Here is a 17,555-nt window from a genome sequence, read left to right as displayed (position 1 = left end):
TCGCTAGTGAGAAATGTCATGTGTAGCCTTTAAGTTGGTACACTAGGCTAACTAATACTGCTGCAGCCCAGTTGTTGAAAGTTTCATATTCACCGTAAATATTAAAATTTTAAATTAAAATTACAATCAGATTAAAGCATTCAACCGTTGAATGCTTTAATCTGATTGTAATTTTAATTTTAATATTTACGGTGAATATGAAATTTTCAACAACTGGGCTGCAGTAAATTCTCAAGACGTGAAAAATCCCATACACACTTCTGTATCCTGCTCTTCTAGCTTAACTTTTATAGATGTATATGCTACAGACAATTACACTTGTGAAAACAGCAGCAAGTAGAAGGTCATTAAGAAAACAGTTATCAACAGTCCATGCATACAAAGTAACTATGCTTTCTAAACACCTTGAAAACTGATGTTCTGCCTACAGTAGAGGCATTTAAACTGATTTGTTGAAGCAGTTTAAAGACTTCACACAGAAGCTTATTTGACAATACTATAGTTTCAGCAAATATCCCTATTTCTGAGCTAATGCTACCACACGATCTGGCCTTTTAAATACTATCAACAACTACATCTGTATGGACAGTCAGGACAGCTGAGACATGTTTAAAATTAAGCCTTAGCTTACCTTAGCTTTCCCTGTGCTCTGAAGGATGTGGACCAGGGCAGAAGCCATTTCTTCCTTGCTTCTCACACTAATTACAGGCTCCAATACAGAGCAGAGCATACTGTAATTATTGGTGATGAACTCTGCAAACTGCTTGTACTGCTCCATTGGCAGGATGGGGACACCCTGAAAGCGCAACCTGATGCGGATCGTAGGCCCCCCCACCTTCCCCTTGCTTGCTGTAGGAGTACTGACAGGGTACCACTTCTCTGTGAAAGATCTACCTTTAATGCCCCCAGTTGGAATATTAACCAGGCCCACATAGTTATTTTTATCCTTCTTTTTATCGATATCCTTGTAGATGTGGACAGTAAGACTGGAAACATTTGGAAGGCTGGAAAACTCAAAATACTCCCCCCAAAAAAGGTTTCCAGATTTTGCCTTGCTGGTAGTGCGGGCATAAAGGACATCATCCAAGCACACCTCACAAAAGTACTTTTTTTTGGCCGGGAAATCCTTGGCCTCAATAATCCAAAGCTGAAGCAAATTCTCAGTTCGTCTGCAGTTGTCCTGTAGTAGGAAATGGAGGAATGGAGTTAATCTCCATTATATTTTTACGTCTCTGTATGATTATAAAATATACCAAAGTAATATGTATAGTTTTGAAACAGAAAAGCACACCAATAGGTAACAGTCAGTTTGTAATAAGGAGAGGTAGAAGCTGGCAATGAGCAGTCAGCTCCTAACTACAATTCATTAAACTGCTATGGATTCCACCATATTTAAAGTATTGTTTTTAAAGTAAGTTTTGAATAATGACAGGATGCACCTTGTTAGGATGCACCGTTCGCTTTAAGTCTTCTATCCATCTGTCCCGCTCAGCTGCTGACGGGCAGCTGAAACATTTGCTCCCACTAGAGTAAGTCACCTAAATATAAAAAAAACATAAGAATAATAAAATAAGAATGGTCATGAGAAAAAAAACGCAGGAACTGTCTCCTTCCCAAAGAGCTAAATCTAAAGAATCATGCTTTTGTAAATGTTGGGTGCAAACTGTGGTCAAAGTCCATCAGTGATGCAATTCTCAATGCAAATCCCAATAGGCTGTAGGCCATACCCATGTAATCACACCACCAAGGGGGTAAAACAGCACTCCAGCTTGCTAGGCACCATCCGCACGTGTGGAGTTATGCTATTGGGTACAGCTTTACTCTCCAATGTATCCCAATCCTCCAAAATTTAGGCTGGGTTGCACCAACATGATATAATTTTTACATTGGATTAAATCAAGATTTAACTGCTTATCATGTTGCACCAAACTTTAAACCTAGTTTGCATATATATAGTTTACAATCAATCCTTCTTTAACCTAAACCTAGAGTAAATTCAAGTCTGTTGCACCAGAGAATTTAAACCTAGTATAAAGCTGGATACTTTAATCTAATATTGCTGGTGCTGGCGGTGAAACTTGCAAGCGCTTATTTCCAGGATAACATTACACCATTTTTTATTCTGTGGAAAACGAAAGATCGATCTGTTGGAAACATTTAATAAGAATTATGAATATGGTGCAGGTCATATAAGTAAAATATAAAAAACAGGCTGTCTCCTGTTTAGATCGCAATTGATCCCTCAAAAACTAAAAAATTAACTAATCCATCATGGCAGACACTGAACTAGAATTAATCCTATTTTAAACATGGGTTAAACTGGTTTAACTAATCCAGGATTAAAATTAAGACGTGCAATGCATCTCTGATTCTATAAACATCAGTTTAAAGCTATATTTACTAACCCTAGATTGTGTCTACACCAGGATTAATTTAATCCATGTTGGTGCATCCCAGCCATAGAATGTTATATAATACACTAATGTTTGCTGGGAGGCACCATCTGAGCTGAAGTGCTGGTTAAGTCCCATGGAAGTGTGACATTGTGGGTACAATTTACAAACTATAATTATCATGGGTACAGCCTTCAATCTCCCATCGTACACAGGCTGGCGTAGAGTACTGACACATTGATGTACTTTGGCTTTGCTCTTTTAGCAAGCAAGCCCACTCTTTCTCTCCTCTGTTGTCACCTGGTTTTCTTTCTTTCTTTGCTTTGTCTTCCCTTTCTTTGTATTTCCCTGTTTTTGGATTGTTCTGAATAAATGATGTAGGTATATATAACATACTCATGTAAAGTGCCTTGTCCGGATTGTTGTGAAAGGTGCTATATAAAAAATAAATTGAATGGAATACTTAACTATGTCAAGAAAAAGCAAACAGTACATATATCCAAAGAATTCTTAATGGTGAAATTCACTACAAAATAGCATATACCAATATACATACCAAAAACCAAGGCCTTGGTCAGCTTCAGATTTTAGACTTTAACCTTTGTGTTCAAAATGAACTCCTTAAGGCAAATATCATATTCACTGCCATGAAAAGAACCATACCAACTGAGATTGCTATTAGCTACTTATACACTAGTAGGGTCCACAACGGAACTTGAACTTTAAAGCATTAGTGAAGAAGGCTTATCAATATTTTCAGAGGAATAACTTATTCCAACAAAAGATAATTTTTACGTCATCTGAATGTTCCAAACACAGTTAGCAACTCAAAAAAAAAAAAAAAAAAAAAAAAAAAACTTTTGGCCGATTGCTTTTAGGTTATCCTAAAGGGTCAAGCGGCCTGTACTCCAAATAATACATGTAGTGATGGATTGTTTTTAGACTATGCAACTAATGATAACTGGTTATCATTTTGTGAGTGTCATGCAGTGATTTATTACTATTTTAAAGCAGTGTAGTGTCAGTTACCTCAAAGCAAAACTCTTCACCCAGAATGCTGCTGTGCAAGGGCTTAATCATGACATCCTCCTCTCTGGTCAGGTCCAAAATCTCAACTGCACTTTCTGGATTAAGGAGCGAGTCAGGGTGTGAATCGTTCAGTTTCGACAGGCCTCGAGTCCTAGGGCAACACATAAATCAAAGTTAACTGCACCAGTGTCAAAACCAAAACAGAACCACAATGAGGAGGAAGACGTGCACCAAACCTTCACTGTAAGCTTGTACTCTCTGAATGAAAATGATTAACAGAATGTGGGGGGCAGGGCATGCTATATACATCTACTCATTCAAAAGCATCTCATTCAAAAACAACCTCAGCTGAGATACCTGCATACACACTGGCCCTTTGTGGATAAGACTGGCTACCCCTGGCCTAGTCAATATCCTAGTCATCACTTTGATGTTATTTAGCTTGATATACTTTCCACAATCCTTGAATCTTAAGATAATTGCCCCTAAAATAAAGGCTAGTTCTGTTGCTTAGCTGCTTAACATGGTACATAATAACAATGACATTAATTAATTAATAATATTTACATGTTCATATACGTGTATATGTTTATATATTAAACATTAAAATGATTGAAATATATTGTATATAAATAATTACTCATTTAATGATCAAATTAATCAGTAAATTACTCTGAGCACCCTGTATATATAGAATAGCGCGAAACAAAGTGCAGACCACATTTTGAGCATCAATCCCCAAGAGCAAAATCACTCCGCCAAGACTGGGATTCGGATCACAAGCACAGAGTTCTAACTAGCATAGTTACAAATCCACAAAGCTACAGATTAATACAAAAGATAATATTATTAGTACAGAACTGTCGATTAGTAAACAGTATAAAATTTTCAGTGTAACCCAGTAAACAATCCTAGTCTCACAAAACACAATGTCTTACTTGTCATTATCAATGATTCTCAAAGAAGGGAGCCGAATGCTTGAGCTCTTGTCCAGTTTAGACTGACTCTCTGTCCTCTTGAAGGATCCTTTCAAACGTTTGCTGAAAAAACCCTATAACATACAGCAGAAAAGACATTATATAGCTAGAATGTGTGAGCTTTAACCAATCCAGCAATTTATGAATAAGAACAAAGGCTTTCATGCTGCCATCTTAGCTAGGTGAGAACCAGGAGACTTTAGGCTCTCCAAGTAATGATTAAAGAAGTAAAGATAACAATGACATTTTGGTTCTATATTGCTCAGAATCATGCATGAAGCAGAAATCATGCTCATGGAATTTGACTTGTAGCAAACGGGGCTAAAGCTATATAGACAAAAATACAGTAAATACAAGAAACAGCTAAACAAAGTCCCGCTTCATTCATAATATGTAATGTCAAGGTGCCCGTTGAGAAAAAAAATTATGTACAAATATTAAATGGGCATAAAGCTGTACATTTCAGCAGCACTGTTCATACCATTTGCAATAAGTATTTGTAAATATTTACAAAAATATTTAGCATATAGCATTATCTCCTTTTTCTTTTCATGAAAAGCTGCCAAGGACTGCATTTAACTCTGAAAGTCATGTGTAACATTGGTGTCAATGAAAACCGATGTGTTTTTGTATTAAAAGTCATATTCTAGAACAGTGGTTTTCAACCTTTTTTTACACCGTGACCCAGTTTTTACCATACCAGCTTAGTTGCAACCCTATATCAAGTATAGGATTAAATTAATGCTATGATCAAGTATGTGGTGCACTCTGCAATTTACACCAATCAATGTCTATCACACAAATCTGATTGGATGTGCCAGTGAATTTTAAATTTAGCATCTGTGATTTGACTTTTTGGATTAGTTCACTAGTTTTGCACTAAGAATTTGCAAACCCAAGAACAGTTTATATAGGTTAATTCTAAGACTGGGGCTGGAAAATCTGATAAACATAGGAGCTTGCAGGTTTTAAAATACTTATATTTGTACCTCTGCCTCGCAACCATTTCAAAACTTGCTGCGACCAAAATTTGGGTCGTAAGCCATGGGTTGAGAATCACTGTTCTAGAAAAAAGTATGGTTTTATTCATCATAACATGGCCTCAATACAATGCAGAATGGTGGCACTAACTGGGACTTTGAAAGGAGAGGAGATGAATCCTTCCATTGAATTTTTCTTTTCTGCACTTTCCAGTCCTGATATGCTCTGTCTTCTGGGTGATCGCTCAGCTGATCCTTCTACAATAAAATTAGGATGAGATTAAATAATGGAAAAATGCAGACATCACTATAAAATCAAACAATCTCAAATGCCAGTTCATAATGCCAGTGGTTATCAACAACAACAACAAATTTGTTTTTATATAGCGCATTATCACAACATTACATTGTCTCAAAGCGCTTTACAGCATCCTCACCCAAAGCCCCCAGTGAGTAAGCCATAGGCGACAGTGGCAAGGAAAAACTCCCTAGAAGGAAGAAACCTTGGGATGGACCAGACTCAAAGGGGGAGCCCATCCTCCAGGGGCCGGCAGGGATAGTCAAATAGAGAGAAAACTTCTAGCAGATCTTCTAGCCATCACATTTTTCATAATCAGTTATCCAGTTCTGACTGGCAGCAAACCTGATGAACTTCCAGGAAGCACAGGATATATTGCAAGATAGCACCTAGACAGGATAGTCAGTTAAACTGCAGACGTGCACCAATAGACATTTAGAGACACAAATCACCCTAAATGAAATGTCCTTCCTCAAAGTGAACAAAGTGAAAAAACTGCATATACTGAGCTACAGTGGAAACTGAACTAATAATCCAGACATAATGAGGTCATAATCCAATCCAGCTACAGTGACTTTACAATCAATTTTATCAATGTTTTGTGAAATTTGGATTATGGTGAACCCAATAGCAGAGGCACCCAGTGACCACAGTACGCATTGACTGTTAGACAATAAAATTTGAATGAACTAATACTAAGTAATGATATACTCAATTCACGTTTTGATCCGATTCACGATTCTGCGTTCACGATATGATTTTCTCATGATTTTTTTTTTTTTAACAGAATGAGCTGCAGACAAATTTATTTAAAAAAATATTCCTTTATCATTGTAAACTGTGCAAAATATTAAATAAAATAAAAAAACCTTCAAACGGTAACATTTACATTAACTGCACCTTCATAATGCTTTTATATTACATTCATAAAATGTTCAGTACACCTAAATAATGTATTCATTAAGTATTCATAAATTATTCATAAACATCATGTATGTATACCTTAACATCCCTTAACAGCTGTAATATACATTAATAACAAACATTATATAACAAACATAATTGTATAATCATGTAATGCTTGTTATTAATGTATATTAAAGCTGTTAAGGGATATTAGGATGTTAAAGTGTACTTGCATGCTGCTTATGAATGTTCTATGAATGTATTATGAAGGTGGACTGAATGTTCTATAAATGCATAATGAATGCATTATATAGGTGCACTTAATATAAAGCGTTACCAAATAAACTAAGGCTTGTATGTGCAGCTTTTTAGCGTGGTTTGGCCTTTTAATAATTTCCGCTCTGGCGGTGGTGAATTGAGCTCACTGCCAGTTGACATGCTTAAGTATGTTTGTTGTGATAGTTGTGTATGTAAACAGTGTTTTACAATGTTTGCACGCAGTTTGTGTCTTGGCTGTGCTTTTCTTGCCATTTTCAAATCTCTTCCTGCCTTTGTAGTTTGGAAGTTTTAATCCACACAATATTCAAAACAATCTCTTCCTGCCTAAGGCCTAAGACATAACAGACCTAATATGCCTCCCCTCCCAGGAGTACCAATGTCTAATTTTACTTCCAGACTATAGACTGCCAGACATGGCGGTGGTCCTTATAGTGGGGATCATGGAGAAGAGGCTCCACCCAATGGACAAATGTAGAATTCAGAAGGAACAATGCAGATCCTCCCCAGTTAACAACTGTAAAGCTATTCGCCCCCACATAACTGTGGTAGAGTTTGTGCGAATAAGCCATCTCCAGGCCCAACATCTAGCCTGTATTAGCATGACAGCCTACCTCATACTCACTGTGACACACCTGCAGAAATATGCAATATCAGAACAGCTTCTGAAAGTTATTTGGTCATCTTCTTACATTTTTTAACACATATTTGATACAAATCCACTGTTCTTTAAAGTTAGTGCTAGGGGGAGCTAGGGCAGACCATGGCTAGAAGGGCATATGGGGGGTGGAAGGCTAAAGGTGACACTCCAGGTATTTTCAGATGTTCTTCTGGCCTTATGCCAGATGTGAAGCAGTCTAAGAACCAGCTCCACCAAATCTCTGTCTTTCAGAGAGGGAGGGACTGCCCTTTATGATGACATTCAGGTACTGCGGAGGGAAATATGTACATGTAAGGAGACTAGAGTGGAGGCTGTGGCAGCCTTCAGCAGGTCCACAGTCATCAGATCAGGCTCCCACATTACCAGTCCATCCATGCCCCTATCCTTATTAGTTATGGGTACTGGCTATCAGAGTACAAGTGGCCAACATCTGTATGTAAATGATGTGGGCAGTCCTAACCCTTTTTATAAAGCACTATTGCTGATCTGCGCTCCATTACCTTGGCCTTGCTTGGATGAGAAGAATTGGTAGTTGACACTCATATTAGTAATGCAATTAGTGTTATGTTAGTAGTAAATTCAAGTTCAAATTGAACTGTTTTGTCAGGTGCACAATCAACATAGACAATGTTCGTGTCATCTGTTACAGTTGAAGTACATTTCAAAGTTGAATAGACACAGACAAATGTTTTGTTACATGTTCAGTCAAAATGGACAGTGAGCTGAAAATAGACATGTTTTTGGCACAAATGGAACCCCATACACATGAAGGAGATAGCGATCTGATGACTTGGAAAGTCATGTATTGTTAACTTAGCATTACTTGAACTTGAACGTCAACTAGCATTTCTTCTCATCCAAGCAAGGCCAAGGTAATGGAATACAGATCACAAGTCCCCCTGGCTAATAGCACTTTAGAAAAAGGGTTAGGGCTGCCCACCTCATTTATATACAGATGAATAAAAAAAATCTTTGGAATGCACATTATGACATTGACACAGTGAAAACCTAAGCCTCTGTTATGTTCTGTTGAGCCCTTGGAATGTCTCTAAAACAATATTTTAATTGAGCTGTAACTATTTCTCAATGTCAAGTTTGTAATTACACTATACACAATTTTAAACATTATTCACTCAATTTTACATTACATTGTTCAATTAATTATTAACATTAATCCGCGGCCCCCCCCCCCCCCAAAAAAAAAAAAAATTAAAAATATTCCAAAAAAATCAACCTCTGCTGAGTAAAGTTTTTTATTTGAGCTTTCAAAATGGTCGCCAGTGAACATGAGCATATGTATAACTGGATCTTAACTTGCAGTTATCTGAATAGCTTGAAATTGCAGGAGATATGTAATAAGAAAAACATTTACTGATTAATATATCGAGTAACAGAATTTATTTTTATTTATGCTATTTGAGAACAAAGGTGTAAGTGTGCCCTACATGCCATTAGCCTACATCTATATTGTCCCAAAAATTCACTGAGCATGCTAAGCCCAATAAATGACATCCAATAGTACCCAAACAAAACATGCAAAATACAGGCTGGAACTGGTATTTAAAGCACCTATGAGCAAAACACCATGTCCCTTGTATCATTTTACAGTACGACTAAATAATCTCCAAAAGGCAAGTCAACTGTTTTAACAATTACATAACCAAGAGAACAATACTCACAGCACAATCCCCTAAGCGCTCCAAAGTAAAACGGGTTGACAAGATTCTGTAGATATAATATCTTTGTGGTAGTGTTTCACGTTCAGCATGTCTAAGTGTTGAACTTCAACCATAGATACGGAATTCTAGAATCTTAGGCCAACTATCCTAAAATTTGATACTGAAACCTCACCGTAAACACTACAGAAGGCTGGCTTTGTAGTTCCAAGTTAAACTGTAAATAAGTAATAAAAATAGTAGTGTTATATGAAGAGTAAGCAACACAATATTAAATGAAAAACAGTTCCACAAATCTATCAAGATACGTAAAGGTATCAAAATGTTTGCTTCATAATAAGCACCAAAGTAAAATAAAATGTATCAAAAGCAAAGGACAAAAAGAATATGATAAAATGATCAAAGCAAAAGTGTTTCCCAGTAAACTGGATCAAAAAAGGAGTTGAATGCAAAATACTAAAGAGTTCAGGTATAAAACGGGTCCCTTACCTATCAAATGTCAAGTTTTCCTAAATCCTGAATTCATGGTCTTTCCAATCATAGATCATTACCTGGACAAAAAGCAGGTTTAGGCTTTCATTTCAATTTTTCTTGCTGCCCTGCTTTACCTACCTCATGCTTCTCCTATGCATACATCGGAATGTAGAAAATCCTGACCAGTAACCAGTCAAACATATTCCTTTCACTAGAAAAGAACAGACTTTCTACACCCTTGCCTCTGACTTACCTAGATCACACAGATCTGATGATGCAACTTTCCTTCAAAATCATACTTGCTATGTTGGAAGCTTTAATGATGACATTCATTACCATGTTTTCCATGCTTATTAATTATGAGCTCACTGAAGAAATGATGTGACTCGACTTTAGCAATAGCAGTAATTAGACACCACCCTGGTTGACTTTTCAAATGCAATGAACAGCCTGTACTGTTAAATTTAAGTACCAAGGAAGCAACATGCTTGGAACGTCTTTCACATAGAAAACTGCAAAAAAAAAAGTATTCACCAGAGTACAGTGAGGGACATTCTTATTAAATGTAGAGATGCACAATATGTCAGTTTGATGCGTCAATCTTGGCCAATATTGCTGACCAATATTTAAACTTTATTATACTGTGGAACTATTGAATTCCTGAATCTGATTAGTGAAAAGGTGGTAGATTAAATTTTCCACAACCACACACAGTACCAGTCAGGCAAATCAGTAAATTGATGCACGGTTATAATCTTTGACTAGCACGACATATCGTGCACATGCTCTATAATCACATCACATTTGCCGACACTTGCAGCAACTCCATAAAATTATTTAACATAATCTCTTGGTAGATAAGTTCTATTTCAGGTAACTTCATCTCCTTCAATGTTATAAATATCACAATGTTACCTTGCAGAAATTTCACATATCACAATATCATATCAAGCAGCCCTATCTTTAACTCAGTTACTCAAAATTTCAGAGGTAAACCACAAGTAGCAATAAAAAAAAAACAATAAAAACAACAAAACTGCTTCAAATCAAATAGATAGAAAGGCTGAGGACCAAGACCTTTGGTCATTGATGTAATATCAAAATGACTTACTGGCATGCAAGTCCAATGCATTAACCCTTACATAATATTAAAAGCTATCAGTACCAGAGCTAAATACATAACTACTAAAATATTGGGGATTGCTGCATTAGATTATCAATCATTTCCCGTAGTGTAGGACAAGAGATTCACCACTTGAAGTAGGGCTGGCTCTTTCAGTCTAAAGAAATCAGGGACGCCACCACCCCCTTCCCAGTTCTCCAAAATAAAATTTGCCGATCAGGGTGGGGGGGAGGGAGGACCATCGATCATGCAGTCTGAAAAAATGGCACAAATTGAGTTCAGTATTGGTTCTAAAGGGGACATCAATTAGCTTTACAATATGGGACAATCCTGTAAAATCTTTAGGAGGCAATAATGGATGGCAGCTCTACTTAGAAGAAGTACCGACCCAAATATTGTATGTAGTCCACTGCATGTCTTTCATTCATTATTAACTCTAGCCAACAGATCTTTCATTTTCCTTGGGACAATTTAAAAAAATATGTGACTTTATTTTCCATAGCTGGCACCCCCACCACCCCAGACCCACTCAGACAGCAGTTCAGAGGTTAGGCAGTCATTGGTTATCAGTCAAAATGTCCATATTGGTGCACCACTAATAAAATGCAAGGTAAACTTATTTCTGTTCATACTCTAAAGATAAGCCTCATTTTAAAGATAATTACAACCCACATAGCAGCAACTCAAAAGAATTTAAGGACCTCAGGTGTTGGACCTCAATCTAGAAGAGTCAATGTTTCCATATTGAAAGGTCCGTGGGCACTTTCATACCATAGGAACTTTTGTTTCAGGAACCAGAGCCTTTTTCAGTAACCATCATCATGTTCCCATTGCAAGAACTCGGCCCTAATGTAGTTCCTTGGAGGCAGTTCCAGAATCCTTTCTTAGTCCCTACCCCACACTAGGTACTTATGGCTCGACCAAGAACTGCCACTGCCTGCACTGGTGTATCCAGGAGTATCTAGACAAAGTAAAACACCCATGAAATCTGCTGTTTGGTGGAGGTGACTGGATACCAGTAGAACTTTGCTATCCAGACCTGCAAACACCCAAAGCTGTCTGAATACAGTTGTTAAACAGAGGTTTTCAGGATCCTGCTTGATAGAAGCTGTTAGTTGATGGCTTGGTCTTTTAAATACTAATAACAGTTAATTGCATATGTAGAGTTGTGTATTGAAGTCTGCCTCTCATCCCCTCACCTGTGTTATGTGTGAACATTAACATATAACCTTTTTCCATCTCCCATGCATATTTAGCATAAAGGTCCCAGTTCCTGTTGTGTAATGTGAAAGCTACATATGAAAATGGCCAGGAGCTACAAAGGTCCCTGGTTGAGACAGCTCAGGAATGCAGCAGGAATGCAAAACTCTCACATCACAAAATAAAAGACTGCAGCTCCTCAAACAGTATAAACAAAACCCAGACCATGTGCTCTTGTTTATGGGAGTTTTCATATGTTTTCTTGACCCAGTAACAACCGTGAGATTATTGTATGGTTATCATATGAATAGCAGTGTTTGTACATGAGTGGGTGATGAAGACTGGTGCCAATAATTGTGGAGGGCATTGTGTGTGTGTGTATACATATATATACAGACACACACATACACACACACACACACATACACACACACACACACACACACACACACACAATATCTCACCAAAGTGAAATTGTCCAAACTGTGCCCAAAGTGTCAATATTTTGTGTGGCCACCATTATTTTCCAACACTGCCTTAACTCTCTTGGCCATGGAGTTCATTAGAGCTTCACAGGTTGCCACTGGAATCCATTTCCACTCCTGCATGATGATATCACGGAGCTAGTGGATGTTACAGACCTTATGCTCCTCCATCTTCGGTTTGAAGATGCCCCACAGATGCTCAATAGGCTTGGTCAGTCCAGCACCTTTACCCTCAGTTTCTTTAGCAAGGCAGTGGTCATCTTGGAGGTGTGTTTGGGGTTGTTATGTTGGAATACTGCCCCGCGGCCCAGTTTCCGAAGGAAGGGGATCATGCTCTGCTTCAGTATGTCACAGTACATGTTGGCATTCATGGTTCCCTCAATGAACTGTAGCTCCCCAGTGATGGCAGCACTCATGCAGCCCCAAACCATGACATTCAGACCACCATGCTTGACTGTAGGCAAGACATACTTGCCTTTGTACTCCTCACCTGGTTGCTGCCACACACGCTTAACACCATCTGAACCAAATAAGGAGCATAAAATTGGTCTCATCAGACCAAAGGACATGGATCCAGTATTCCATATCCTTAGTCTGCTTGTCTTCAGCAAACTGTTCGCAGATTTTCTTGTGCATCATCTTTAGAAGAGGCTTTCTTCTGGGACGACAGCCATGCAGACCAATTTGATGCACTGTGCGGTGTGTGGTCTGAGCACTAACAGGCTGACCCCCCCACCCCTTCAACCTCTGCATAAATGCTGGCGACACTCAGACATATTTTTAAAAGACAACCTCTGAATATGACGCCGAGGACTCAACTTCTTTTGTTGACCATGGCGAGGCCTGTCCTGAGTGGAATCTGTCCTGTTAAACTGCTGCAGCTCAGTTTCAAGGTGTTGGCAATCTACTTATGGCCTAGGCCATCTTCAAGCACGAAACAATTATTTTTTTTCAGATCTTTAGAGAGTTCTTTGCCATGAGGTGCCATGTTGAACTTCCAGTGACCAGTATGAGTGTCAAAGCAATAACACCAAGTTTAACACACCTGCTCCCCATTCACACCTGAGAACTTGTAACACTAATGAGTCACATGACACCGGGGAGGGAAAATGGCTAATTGGATACAATTTGGACATTTTCACTTAGGGGTGTACTCACACTTTTGTTGCCAGCGGTTTAAAAATGAATGGCTGTGTGTTTGTTTATTTTGAGGGGACAGCAATTTTACACTGTTATACAAGCTGTACACTGACTACTTTACATTGTATCAAAGTGTCAGTCTTCAGTGTTGTCCTATGAAAAGATATAATAAAATATTTATAAGAATGTGAGGGGTATCCTCACTTTTGTGAGATACTGTGTGTGTGTGTGTGTATATATATATTTATATTACAAGACACCAAATATTGAGGAATTTCATTAGGCGCAACTGAACAGATAGCTCTCATGAAATGGTTTAAGGAAAGTAGTTCAATTAAATTATCAATATAACAATGTATTATCTCACAGGGCGAAATTTAATTCATACAGGGCAAAGCAAACCTTTTTTGAGTAGGGTGGAAAAGAAGGCAAGCTTCTTGATAGGTATATAAACCAGAGGGATTTGGTTTTTACTATTCCTGCTAAGTCCACAACAGGGGAGTTTGCAGGTGATTGCAACACAGGATATTAACTAAAACATAGGATATTAATTAAAAGTTCTTTAAAGAATTATACAGCCCAACAGCTAAAGCCACTGATGAGGAACTTGGAACCTTTTTGGAGCCACAGGGTTTTAGATGCAGCTATAATGGTAGAGGAACTGTCCGAGACAATTAATGTTCTGCTTACCAGGACCAGATGGTTTCACTGCAGAGTTTAAGAGAAATACAACATAACTAGTGCACTGCTCTTAGAGGTATATACAGAGACACTGTAAGCCTTGTACCTAAGAAAGGCAAAGACCCATGGAATTATAGGAGCCATCGGCTGATTTTGTTAATTCAAATTGATGTTAAAATATTTTCAAAAATCTTGGCAAATCGATTAAATAAGGTGACTACATCATTGATTCATCCTGATCAGGTAGGCTTTATACAGGGACAAAACTCCTTGTTTAATTTGCATGTATACATAAATGTAACTTCAAGCATTTGGTTAAACGATAAATTAGGTATTGGCAAGTTCACTTTCTGCTGGAAATCCCCAGATCTCATTTCTACAGGAACATACAACTGCACCATCTGCTGGTAGAGACCATTAAGATTAATATAACAGGCCCCAGTCAGGCGTCACTGTTGGAGAAGGTGCTGAAATATTATGGGAAGGGAGATGTGGCCTTGGCATAGGTTGTTATGTGCCTGTAGAGGGCACGTGTGCTTGTTTTTCAGGTGTGTCCTGTGTTGCCCTGGTGATGACAAGATAATGATGACTGACACCATCCTTGTCCAACTAGAAGTGGACCGGGGGTGGTGCTTGGCATATATGAATATACTGGAGTGGCAAAATGGCGGCGTTCAGTTCCGCACTGTCACCCTTGTGCATGATATGCTTGCTTTGTTTGGGCTAAGATTGTTCTTTGTACTGCCATATGTGACTGTGGTGGAATTGCAAAGTGAGATATATCTTGGGAGGCTGGGGTTTATAATGATGTGTTTATATTATATTATATTTATTATATTATACTATATTATATTAGGGCTAATTGTTCAGTGGTTGAGTGGAGGGGTAATTTATGCACCTACATACTCTCCCATAGAAAATAAACTATTTAGTCACACTTTGGCACTCGACCTATGGCAGCCATGATATATTGGAGTACAGCCACACTCCTCCTCGGTAACTAGGTAACTCCTTTACTAGGTAAAGTAGGCGGGCACCAACCATTGCAAGTTTTAAAGGGTCAGTTAGCCTGGTTAGCTAGATTTGGGATTTAAACAATTAAAAGATGGTGTAGGGTGAGTTTTGTTTGTTTTTTGATTTAGCGGCACCTTCTACTCCACCACAAAACTCCTGTTTTAATGTAAACGAAATAAATATATTTGTCAAGTCTTTCGTATCCTGTGGGGTGTTTGGGGTTTGTTAACTACTGCCGTTGCACAGTTGGTAAACTGGTTCCGTACACTCACGTTCGCCTCTCTGTGTGTAACAGTATTCTATTCCATGATGAGTTTGAACGGGGGACTTAAAGCCATAACAGCACTTAAAAAGACTTGGGATAAAGACTTGAATCTATCCATGGATAGTGAAGTCTGGGATAGAATATCAAAGTAATGTCAATGGACATACGATTATCCATCCATCCATCCATTTTCCAAACCGCTTATCCTACTGGGTCGCGGGGGGTCCGGAGCCTATCCCTAAAGCAATGAGCACGAGGCAGGGAACAACCCAGGATGGGGGGCCAGCCCATCGCAGGGCACACTCACACACCATTCACTCACACATGCACACCCATGGGCAATTTAATAACTACATACGATTATGTTTCATGAAATTAAAACATCGGTTTTACTGCAGCCCCACTAGATAGTTTAAATTGCGCTTGGGAAAATCACTGGAATGACTGGCGATGCAAGATGGAGGATGGTTATTTAATACATGTATTATGGTATTGTGATAAGGTTCTAGAATTCTGGTTAAGAGTAAGTGATCATCTATGTGAAACACTGTATATACAAATCCCTTTCAACCCCAGAATCTTTATTCTGGGAGATGGTTCAGTATTAATTTGAGGAGACATTCATACTAGAACCTGGATCCAAATTAGTATTATAAAGGCAGGCAGATTTTACTGAGGAGATGACTGATGGAGGGGGTGCCTTCGGTTGTGGAGTGGACACCCGAGTTGATTGAAGTGGTGGCATTTGAAAGGATGTTATATATACAAAGAAATCTCATTTATACAAAGAAATGGGGTGAATACTTAGACTCATTAGAGACCTCTTAAAATATGTATGCCATGTGGAGAGACGCATACTTTGTGCTAAAAATCTTAAGACAGAGACAACATGTATAAATTAATGACTTTTTTCCATAATGTCATGGATTATTTTATCCTTTACTTCTTTGAGAGGTGCTGCTCTGTCGACAGTGTTCCATATATATTTAAGCAATAATACACGAGGAGGAGTGTGGCTGTACTCCAATATATCATGGCTGCCATAGGTCGAGTGCCAAAGATAATCACAGCCGTGATATATAGGAGTACAACTGAATGGCTACAAATATGTTATTGCTTTTATTCAACAGTCAATTGTAACATATATATGCAAATGCTAATAATTCAGTAATACTTTGCTTGATTATTTATTTCAACATTTATAGGCCTCTGCAAAAAAAGTAATTCCCATCAGCCAACTGTGCAAAGCAGCACAAACACCTGCTCCCAAATACTTTGCATCATATAATAATCTGCAAAATATACTCAGTGACAAAAAAATAGTTAAGCACCCAGTAATTGGTAATGATCCGATTTGGATGTAACTTGGTACATGTGCGATGGATATGCAAATGATTTGATTTGCAAGGAGCTGGCATGTTTAGTCACCAGACACAGAGGAAGCCTCAGAGATGCATTAGACAGCATTACCAGCACTTGACGGAGTTTGACAGGGGTCGCATTGTGGGTTTGCAGGAAGCCAGGTGGTCATATCGTGCAATTGCCCGGCATGTGGGACACGCAAATGTCACAGTCACCTGATGTTGGAACCAACAGGCACATAAAGACACCCACACGTTGTGAAGGTTCAGATCATCCAAGATAGACCACACCAAAGGAGGATCGCCGTATTGTGCGTCAAGCATTGCAGAACCCCATGACATCTGCGGCTGCCATCCGGACACAGGTATTGGACTCTCTACAACACCCCATGTCATTCTACACCGTGTCTCAACAACTGGCATCAGCCGGACTACGGGTTCACTGTCCCAGGCATAGGCTGCTATTAATGCCTGCGCAGAGACGGCTGCGTTTGGAGTGCTGCCATAACCGGGAGGCACGGACTGATGACGAGTGGCGTCGTACCATGTTCAGCAATGAATCTCGGTTCTGCATTAACACGGAAGACCATTCTGTGTGCGTATGGCAGCACTGAGG

At 38.6% G+C, this 17,555-nt stretch overlaps 1 protein-coding gene across 3 annotated transcripts in view; it reads right to left on the bottom strand.

Moving 5' to 3' along the window:
* rasal2 (RAS protein activator like 2) overlaps positions 1-17,555 on the bottom strand; it is a 66,091-nt gene that overhangs the window by 18,320 nt on the left and 30,216 nt on the right. For 2 of the 3 annotated variants that reach the window (XM_048990139.1, XM_048990140.1), the window contains exons 4-8: positions 5,531-5,637; positions 4,361-4,473; positions 3,423-3,573; positions 1,440-1,538; positions 632-1,180 (exon numbers count right to left, since the gene is read on the bottom strand). In XM_048990139.1, the coding sequence (XP_048846096.1) occupies positions 632-1,180; positions 1,440-1,538; positions 3,423-3,573; positions 4,361-4,473; positions 5,531-5,637 (1,019 nt within the window). Of the gene's footprint in view, positions 1-631; positions 1,181-1,439; positions 1,539-3,422; positions 3,574-4,360; positions 4,474-5,530; positions 5,638-9,685; positions 9,823-17,555 lie in introns of those variants that run through there. The other variant, XM_048990141.1, reaches the window with a different exon arrangement.

This window comes from Brienomyrus brachyistius, chromosome 21 (assembly GCF_023856365.1).
Source record: "Brienomyrus brachyistius isolate T26 chromosome 21, BBRACH_0.4, whole genome shotgun sequence".
Classification (NCBI taxonomy): domain Eukaryota; kingdom Metazoa; phylum Chordata; class Actinopteri; order Osteoglossiformes; family Mormyridae; genus Brienomyrus; species Brienomyrus brachyistius.
The sequence above is the reverse complement of the archived record's forward strand: the minus strand, read 5'-3'. Positions and strand labels throughout refer to the sequence as shown.